Source organism: Propithecus coquereli, unplaced genomic scaffold, assembly GCF_000956105.1.
Source record: "Propithecus coquereli isolate 6110/MARCELLA unplaced genomic scaffold, Pcoq_1.0 Scaffold325, whole genome shotgun sequence".
NCBI lineage: Eukaryota > Metazoa > Chordata > Mammalia > Primates > Indriidae > Propithecus > Propithecus coquereli.
In genome coordinates, this window is record NW_012148897.1 from 1,183,489 (window position 1) to 1,192,919 (window position 9,431).

The 9,431-nt window shown below is 38.0% G+C and overlaps 1 protein-coding gene across 2 annotated transcripts; it reads left to right on the top strand.

Moving 5' to 3' along the window:
- The first annotated feature begins 1,768 nt into the window (after nt 1–1,768).
- Nucleotides 1,769–6,200, top strand: NMD3 (NMD3 ribosome export adaptor). Of its 2 annotated transcripts, none has more exons than XM_012650437.1 (4): nt 1,769–1,816; nt 2,421–2,476; nt 5,054–5,188; nt 5,659–6,200. In XM_012650437.1, the coding sequence occupies exons 2-4, from the start codon at nt 2,433–2,435 to the stop codon at nt 6,098–6,100; spliced, it is 621 nt and encodes a 206-aa protein (XP_012505891.1). In that variant the 5' UTR covers nt 1,769–1,816; nt 2,421–2,432; the 3' UTR covers nt 6,101–6,200. The 2 variants fall into 2 exon arrangements, with proteins under 2 accessions (XP_012505891.1, XP_012505892.1); XM_012650438.1 differs by lacking the exon at nt 1,769–1,816 and adding an exon at nt 1,844–2,031.
- The last annotated feature ends 3,231 nt before the right edge of the window (nt 6,201–9,431 follow it).

Consider the following 9,431-nt stretch of genomic DNA (forward strand, 5'->3'; position numbering starts at 1 on the left):
TGCAGATGTGAGTAAATTAAGGATTTTTGACATGGGGTGATTATTCTGGATTATCTACTTGGGCCCAATGAAATGACAAGTGTCATTCTAAGAGGGAGGCAGGAGAGTCAGAGAAGGAGATTTGATGGAAGAAGATGTGGGGCCACAGCCCAAGGAATGTAGGCAGCCTCTAGAAGCTGGAAAAAGCAAGGGAATGGATTCTCTCCTAGAACCTCCAGAAGGAATCAGCCCTGCCAATCCATTTTAGACTTGTGACCCCCAGAACTGTAAGATAATAAATTTGTGGTTTTTCTTCTTCTTCTTCTTCTTTTACTGTATTTTTAGAGATGGGTCTCACTGTGTTGCCCAGGCTAGTCTTGAATTCCTGGCCCCAAGTGATCCTCCCATCTCAGCTTCCCAAAGTGCTGAAATTACAAGTGTGAGCCCCCATGCCCAGCTAAATTTGTGTTTTTTAAGCCAACTAAATTTGTGGTAATTTGTTAGAGCAACAATAGGAAGCTAATACAGCCTTCATCTTTAAGGCAGAGTGTTCTAAGCATAAGCAAAGGTAGATTATTTTCTGCGAGGACCTGCCCTTGATCTGCATGGCTGTGGGTTTGACAGTGTGACAGGGTATGTGGAGATCAGTTCCTGAAGGATCTTTTTTCCATTGAAAGAAATTGGAAATAATCCTGAAGGTGATCAGAGACCATTGAAGGATTAAAATCAGGGAGTGTGACAAAATCAGAATTGCATTTTAGAAGGATGGATTGGAGTCTGCAAGTAGGGAGAATGGATGGGAGACTACTTAAATATCCTGGATAAGAAACGATGAGAGACCTTTTCTGATCACTGTCTATAAAATGCTCTTGCTTATTCCTTGAAATTTCGGTGGGGCAGGGAGAGACGATTTAGAAAAAAATGGTTGTGCTCTTCAAATATTTGAAATACTGTCATGAGAAAGAGCAATTAGACATGGTCTGTGTTGCCGTAAGATCAAGGGATAATGTCATAAGGAAATATTAAATGCACTATCAGGAAGCACATTCTCATTAGTCTAAAAATGACATAGACTTCTTCGCTGATTATTGTTGTTCTTTTTTCTTTTCTTCAACTAATCATTATTAGAGCAGTTAGGATGTGGCAGGCATCAGACACATAACGGTGAAAAAAATAGGCAAAAGCATTGCCCTCGATGCAGTTTAATTTCTTTGTGTGATGCTGTACTGTTTACAGACAATTTTTATATAAAATAAATGTTTAATCAAGAAGCAAGCTCTGAACTGAGAGCTTTATACAAGGACAAGAAGGCAGGGAGTGTGGTGTCTCACGCCTGTAATCCTAGCACTCTGGGAGACAAAGGCGGGAGAACTACTTGAGCTTAGCAGTTGGAGACCAGCCTGAGCAAGAGCGAGACCCCCTTGCTACTAATTTTAGCCGGAGCCGTGGAGTGCGTCTGTCTGCAGCCCCAGCTACCTGGGAGGCTGAGGCAGGAGGATCGCTTGAGCCCAGGAGTTTGAAGTTACAGTGAGCTATGATGACGCCACTGCACTCTACTTGGGGCAACAGAGTGAGACTCTGTCTCAAAAAAAAAAGAGGTGGGGGAAGAGGTTGACTCGAAGTGAACTCTCTGGCCAGGGAAAAACCAGGCAGATAACTCAAAAGCAGCCCAGGCAGGCGAACGCCTGCCGGGCTCCCGTTGGTCTGTGCCCGCCCCTTTCTCCGTCCCGACCCGTCCCCTTAACTCGCGTCCTCCGGTCGCGGGATTTCTAGCCCTTCTCTCGCGAGATCTTCCCTGAGCTGGCCGCCATCGGTGGCTGCTAGGAAGGGTGCGGAGGTACGTGTTGTTGCGGGCTTTGTGCAAATCCGGTCCGGCCCGGAGGCGCTAAGTAGCTTCCGGGAGCCGAGACCCGGCTTCTCCGTGCGCGGTGTCCCTAAGGACGGAGTGGGGTGGGCTCCCAGCTTGGGCCGGCCTCGGTCCGCGTGCGCGCTGCGTGTGAGCCGTCGGCCCGGAACCTGCGTGAGATCGGGCCCGCGGGGTTCGGGGACTGGGTAGGGTCAGGGTCGCGGTCGGGGTGGGTGGGCGCAGTGATGCAGTGCGGGGATTCCTGTAGCGCGGTTTCGAGGAACAGCCGACCGAGGCAGGCAGGGGCCCAGTGGCAGGTAGAGAGGGGAAGCCCGTGCGTCCGGGGCCCGCGTTTCCCTTGTCGCCCTCGCCCCGAGTCCGCCCTGGTTGGCACCCAGGCGAGATCTGAGGTCAGCTGCAGAGCTTGGTGGCTCGAGGGTCTTGCAGATGGGAAACTCTAAAAATCCCTTGGTCCTGATCCTAAAGCAGTTACTTTTCCCGAAGTTTTCGAGTAGAGTTGGTTTTCCTTCTTGCTTTATGTGAAGCGGAAGGAATGATTTAAATCTCACAATTCTCAGTTATTTTTAAACTTCAGGAATACAGAACGATGGAGTATATGACAGAACCCACCGACCGCAAACCTGGACATATGTGAGTTGCTGCCTTTCTTCACTGTCTCACTTACATTTGAAGATCTTAAATGAGTGTGTGAAACTTTCTAATTGTGGGGGAAGCTGTTGGGGGTTGTTCTTTTGTCATAAATGGGGAAAAATGAAAGTTATTTTTGTAGAAAATAGAATTCATTTTTACTTATAAAGTTTTTTCCTTGTAAATACATGCTTTAAGAAGATTCAAATATTAACTGTGCATCCCTTTAGATTGGCACAAATGTGTAACCATTAGCCACATGTGGCTAAATTTATTTTTTATTAGTTATTATAATGTAATTTTAAACATTTTTAACAATTTATTTAAATTTTTAAATTATTTTTTAAAATTTTTGTCTTAAAATTTAAATTACCTTTTTTTGCTGATCAAATAGACAATGACTACAGAGACTTTGAAACTATAATCCTGAAATATACAATCATGCAGCACAGACCAAATAGACAAATCTAAAATAAACAGGCCTCTTACCACAACCAATCTGTACACATTGCAGCCCTTCTCTCTCAAATGTCCTTAATGTCACATGAGAACAGTTACTATGGGGGAACCAGAAACCTAGCTATGCCACCAAAAGAAAAAAACCAAAGGAAATAGCAGCAGTTCAACGATTGCTTGGTGAAAGCAGGACATTCGGTGCCCTTAACTGTGCTGTTTGGTCTTCTTATTCATGTTTGTTTTGTCCCTTCAGCCCATCCATGTTAGCTTTCAGTAGGTTTGAATAAGCCATCTGAAAGTTAGTTTTTTGGAGCTCATCACGGTGCTGAGCTTCTTTTTTCCATCAGTAGCTCTTAACAGACACTTCTTGTCTGAGGGATCAAAGCCCTCCACAGAACGTTTCCTTGGAATGGGTTTAGTTTAACTGTCATACTTCTTTGAAATGATGAACACACTCTGCCTGCTGTCTGATCACTGGCACTTCTGGAAGAGCCTGGCGAGCTCTGTCAGGAACTGCTCACTCTCCAGCAGCACCATCCTGGTGGTGTAACCCCAAGCAGTTAGAGCTGGGAAGTTTCCTAAATTAGTTTAAATGAGATAAATTTAAATACTTGGTTGCTCTGTTTTACTAGCCACATTTCAAGTACTAAGTAGACACTAGTGGCTAGTGGCTACCATTGGACATAGAAAGTTATCGAACTTTTCTTTTGGACAACATTGTTCTGTGTCGGTGGTTCTCAAACGTTTCTTCAATGCACTTCCAGTGCGTTCCACAATGCACTTAGAATTATGATATTCCAGTAATTTATACTGAATCACTAGATGTTGACACACTACCTATCGTGTTAAAAAAAATTCTACTCTGGGTAAATGTTTATATTTTGGCAGTCCCTGTGCTTGTTTTTTTTTTTAATTACCTTTGGGGAATATACTGCTATCTAATTACTATTAGAAATGGTTTAGAAATCAGTTTCTACTGGTGTAGTCCAGAGGTTTATACATTTTCCAGAAATACTTTAAGAAATTTTTATCAGAAAGAGACGCATAGGCAGCTATAGTCTTTTTAGCTTTGTTACCATACTCTTTGCCTAAGCTATGGTCCTCTGTAGGTAGGCCCTGAGTAAATGAACTAAGTTCTCAGTGCAGCACTGGAGATACTGGTCAGTACAAATGAGGCATCAACTAAATAGACAGCTGCATTTTAAAGACTCAGTATTTAGAGATCAGGTTGTTGAATTAAAAAGAGACAAAATGATCTTACATACTCTTGACATGGAATTTTCTTTCCAGTTTTTGCCATTGACACACATTTGCCCTGTTAATGTATTCTTAAGTTTTCCAATTTTAAGAAAGGAATGATGAATAACATTGTTTCTCACATTTTCCCCATGTTTTCTATCACATTTGCAGTTGGGAAATTTATTTTAAATCTGTTTATTGGTAAATATTGATGTGGATGTTTGTCTGCCCAGAAAATGTCTGGAAGGATATATACAAATGGTTAATAATAGTTATGTCTGTGGATGGTCTTGGTTGGGTGTGGTAAAGAGAGCTTTAACTTTTTTTTATTGTATTTAAGTATTCAAAATTGAAATTAGTGTAAGTTTTAAATTCTCATCAATACATCTCCATTCATTTTAATGTAACAAATATTTTCATTTGTTTTTAATAGAAAAGTTTTATTTAGATCTTTCCTGGCTATTAAAATGTAAATTTAAATTAAACAAAATTAAAAATGGAATTGTTAAGTTGTACTATAGTCACTTTCAGTGGCCCAGTTGTCACATGTAGCTAATGGCTGCCTTATTGGACAGACCAGAAGCAGAACATTTCTTTCATTGCATGAAGTTATGTTGGACAGTGCTGACTCTCTGGACCATTAGGACATTAGCCTTATTTTGAGGATTTTGGGAATTGTGGCCATCCTTGGTCTTTTGCCCCAGTATTCCCAGGCTATTCTTTATCTATTGAATCTTTGAAGATTGCTTTGTTTCTAAGTTATTTTTTTTTAAAGGGCAGTAATATTGTGGCCTAACTTGAAGGCTTTTGTTTGGTATTTTTTAAAAATCTAACTAGTATATTTATAAAATCTAATTTGAAACATGTATCCTTTATTTATTCAAGCTTGTGCTGTGAGTGTGGTGTTCCAATTAGTCCAAATCCTGCCAATATTTGTGTGGCCTGTTTGCGAAGTAAAGTAGACATCAGCCAAGGTATTCCGAAACAAGTCTCGATTTCTTTCTGCAAACAATGTCAAAGGTACGGTGTGGTACTATTTTACCCTACTTAAAGTTGGAATTCATATTTAGAGCGCCAACAGGATATGCAAAGATGTGTAGAGCAAAGCGTACGCAGTTGAGATTTTTTATTTATGTTGGTATTGCCAAAGACTTTAGAATTTGCAATTTTCTAGTGTACTTTTCTAGTTTGCCCTGCTAATCTGGTAAAGGTAGTGTAAAGGTATTTGAATCTGTTTTTCTTCTGTTAAAGGATAAAGTTTGATGCATATAGTTAATAGATGGAGTTGATGTTTGTAAAGGTGAGAACAGATTATTAAGGACTTACTACTATTATCGTGAGTTTTTCTCTAGTTATTAGAAGCTGTGTATTATGAAAAGCACCTTATGTTTCGGTGAGGACTGCTCCGTGAGTCTCAGTAGAAGCTGCGGAGCGCGGGTCTCCGCCGTGGTAATGGACTGGGCGTTTCTATTGTCGGTACCTTTCGGCAGGAGCCGTATATTGAAGACAATGTCTGGAAGCTTCTACTTTGTAATTGTTGGCCACCATGATAATCCAGTTTTTGAAATGGAGTTTTTGCCAGCTGGGAAAGCAGAATCCAAAGACGACCACCGTCATCTGAACCAGTTCATAGCTCATGCTGCTCTCGACCTGGTAGATGAGAACATGTGGCTGTCGAACAACATGTACTTAAAAACTATGGACAAGTTCAATGAGTGGTTTGTGTCAGCATTTGTCACGGCAGGGCATATGAGATTTATTATGCTTCATGACATAAGGCAAGAAGACAGAATAAAGAACTTCTTTACTGATGTCTATGATTTATATATAAAGTTCGCAATGAATCCATTTTATGAACCCAGTTCTCCTATTCAATCGAGCGCATTTGACAATAAAGTTCAATTTCTTGGGAAGAAACACCTTTTAAGCTGAATGAAGAAAAATTCTGAAATAAACAATGTTACAACAATGGAGTATACTCAGGGATGTGTACATTGTAAGCAACTTGATTAAATAGCCTGGAAAACTTTTACTTGTAATCTCAATTTATCTACACCTAATGAAATTCCTTTATATTTAAAAATAGTACATTCCATTTCATGTCACTTATCAACAGATTAATATTTGCTTGTAAACAGTGTTATTGATAAAGAGTTGCTTATCAGTAATCTTGAAACATTTTTATTTTAAAAATTGAGGATAAGGTTTTGACTATCCTAATTCAGACAGCTCGATCTTGATATAACAAATGTCATAGTCAAGATTGGATAGATTTAAAACTGAAAAGATTCTGCAGTAAGGAATGAAATCGATAGCACATACATTGATTTATTCATCCATTTAGAGTCCTGGATGCATGTTTGTAAAATGGGAGGCTGGGACCAGTTATAGGCCACAGTGAGTGAACTGTGTTGTTTCTGTCACCCTGTTGTATTTCCTTTCCCTAAGACAGTAAACTAAACATTAATTGAACCTGTTGGTATCTGTACTTGTAAAAAGTTGTAAGGCAATTTTATAATTGCTATCAAAGAAAAGCATGGAGCACATTAACATTTACACTCTTATGCTTTTAGGCTGTACACCAGAGTGGGCTGGGAGTAGTCTTTTTAGTACTATGGTAAATGTGTGATCTTCCAGTAAAATAGCAAGTGTCCATTGAAAAACAAATAATCAGATATTTTCTTAGTTAATTGTGATAAGTTGATAAATTTTATTCCATTCCGAATTTGAGCAAGTAATTCTAAGCTTGGTCTTGTATACTTGTGTGAAGTTGCTACCATCAGTTTTTACCCTATTTATTTGATTTCTTAAATAAAGATGTTTGTCTAAAAAAAAAAAAAAAGCACCTTATGTTCCAAATAATTTAGCAATGTATTTAAAAAACTATGTATTTTGTTTTGAAAACTATTTCTGCCAGGGTGGGAGAGGGCTGATGGATGAGAAATTACTTAATGGATACAATGTAAACTATTCGGGTGATGGCTACACTGAATGCCAGACTTCATGCAATATATCCATGTAACAAAACTGCATGTGTACCCCTTAAATCTATACAAATAAAAAAAAAACTGTATTAATGCTGGTGTGTAACCGAAATGAGTATAGCTGATAGAAAGGAAGCTTAGTAAATTGTATCTGGAATGATAGGAAATTAAGATTGGATTTGAAGGCAGACGGCTTTTTTTGAAAGTTAGTGTTTCATTCCTGTTTATTTTCTTTAGTTGTTGACATAAACAGGTTATATGTATTAGGACACTGACTAACACAGAACTGCCCAGTGTGATTTCCCAAATGGATTAAGACTCTAGTACTTTACTTTTTGACTGTGTTGTGGGATTGTGGCTCATGGACCCCTTTGAGAATTTGAAAACTATCTCCCCAGAAAAAGACTTGCATGTACATATATACAAACACATAGAACTTTGTGTACTGTTTGAGGGAATTTACAGTTTGCAAGCTTAACAAGTATGAGGCTTAATCTATTATAAATATTTGCTATTCTTAAAACCATGGTGGAGTTGAAAAAGTACTGGACAAAGAATCAGGAGACCTAGTTTGTCTTGGATTTCTTACAAACTAGCTTTTTGAAACTCTAAGCTATTTATCATCTCTGGGTCTTAGTTTCCTCCTCAGAAAGAAGGAAGGGGTTTTCTTAGATGATGTGTGAAGCACTTCCTAACTCCAAAAGTGTGCTTATAAGCAAAGGGGGGGCCTGTGTAACATTTTTGATTGAACCTTGAAAAGTGAAAATCAGAACTTTCAGTTACTTAACGAGTATGACAAAAGGCATTGACATGACGCATTTGAAAGTATTATATATTTAACAAACATTTATCGAGTGAGCATCTACTACAGCATGTGCCAGGCACTGGACTAAGTCCTAGGTAGGCGGGGCTAAAAAACTTAAAGCACATGCATAAGGGATTTAAATTTTAATTTAGTCAGGTTTTACCTAAGATTTTAAAACTTGAGTTTTACAATTTACAATTTGAAATTTGAAAAGAATAGAAATACAGATGTATAGTCTGAACTATTGCTGATACACAGTGTTGTACTAATTTACCTTTTTTGTAAGAAATAAGCAGTTCTCAAGCATTTAAGAGGTACGTAATAAATCATTTTAATGCCATTTTGAAATGATTCTTTCTTGCCTGTTTTTTAGAGCATAGCTTCAAGAAACTCTTGGGTGTTTTGTCATCCTCACTGGAATTTTTACTGGTGATGGAAGTAATACATCCACTTTCATAGGTTATTTCAAATTGGCTTTCTTGGTCAGACCTTTACATTTTTAACTAAAGCTGCTGGTTAAATTGAAAGTTTTCTGGAACAACTAAAATACATTTGGGTTAAGTGCTTCATTCAGGTCAACCTTGGATATTATTATGCTTGATTAATTGTCAGTGTTATATTTGTATATTCAGATGGAAATTTCTATTTTTCCTGAGAGATGTTGAATTTCAGCATGTATCTTTTCTTTCAGATATTTCCAGCCACCAGGAACTTGGATACAGTGTGCTTTAGAATCTAGGGAACTTCTTGCTTTGTGTTTGAAAAAAATCAAAGCCCCTCTGAATAAGGTAGGTCCAACAGCTAAAATCAGTGTTTATGATTATGTTTTCATTAAAGCTCTCATTTTCAGAAAATTCTTGTGAGTAGGTTTTTCAAAAATAACTTAAATTTTACTGTTGTTACCAATAGCACCCCATTGCAAATGCTGTTTTAATTTTTAAAGTTATATTCTTTTTTATGAAGAGTGAAAATATCATTTTGCTTTAAAAGACTTAGAATTTTTTTCATTTATTTATTGAGGACCTCTTATGTATAATATTTTTTTTCTGAAAATGTTTATATAAAACCATCACTAAACATAATGGAGGAGATTTTAATGTTAGGGCTGTGTTATTTGGTTTCTTTTTATTTTCATTATTGCTCTGGAAAGAAAATGTTTGTGCCTGTCACTTAAAGTCAGTGCATAAATGTCTACAAAAACAAATAGTTTGTTTAGAGTCCAGTTTATTTCTTGATATAACACTTTCAATTTTCTTTATTTTAAACTTTATGACTCACTTCTATGTAAGTTTCTAACTGAAATGGACTCTTTTAGTTTGAAGACTTTTCTGATTCTCCTTTAAGCTCTGATAAAATTTCGTGTGATAGTTCTTTGAAATTTCTTCCTTTGTTTTCCTGCTGGTCCCCATCCCCTGGAATTTCTATTAGTCAAATGTTGGCCTTCTGGCCTAAACTTTGTCTTTCTTTTTCGCTT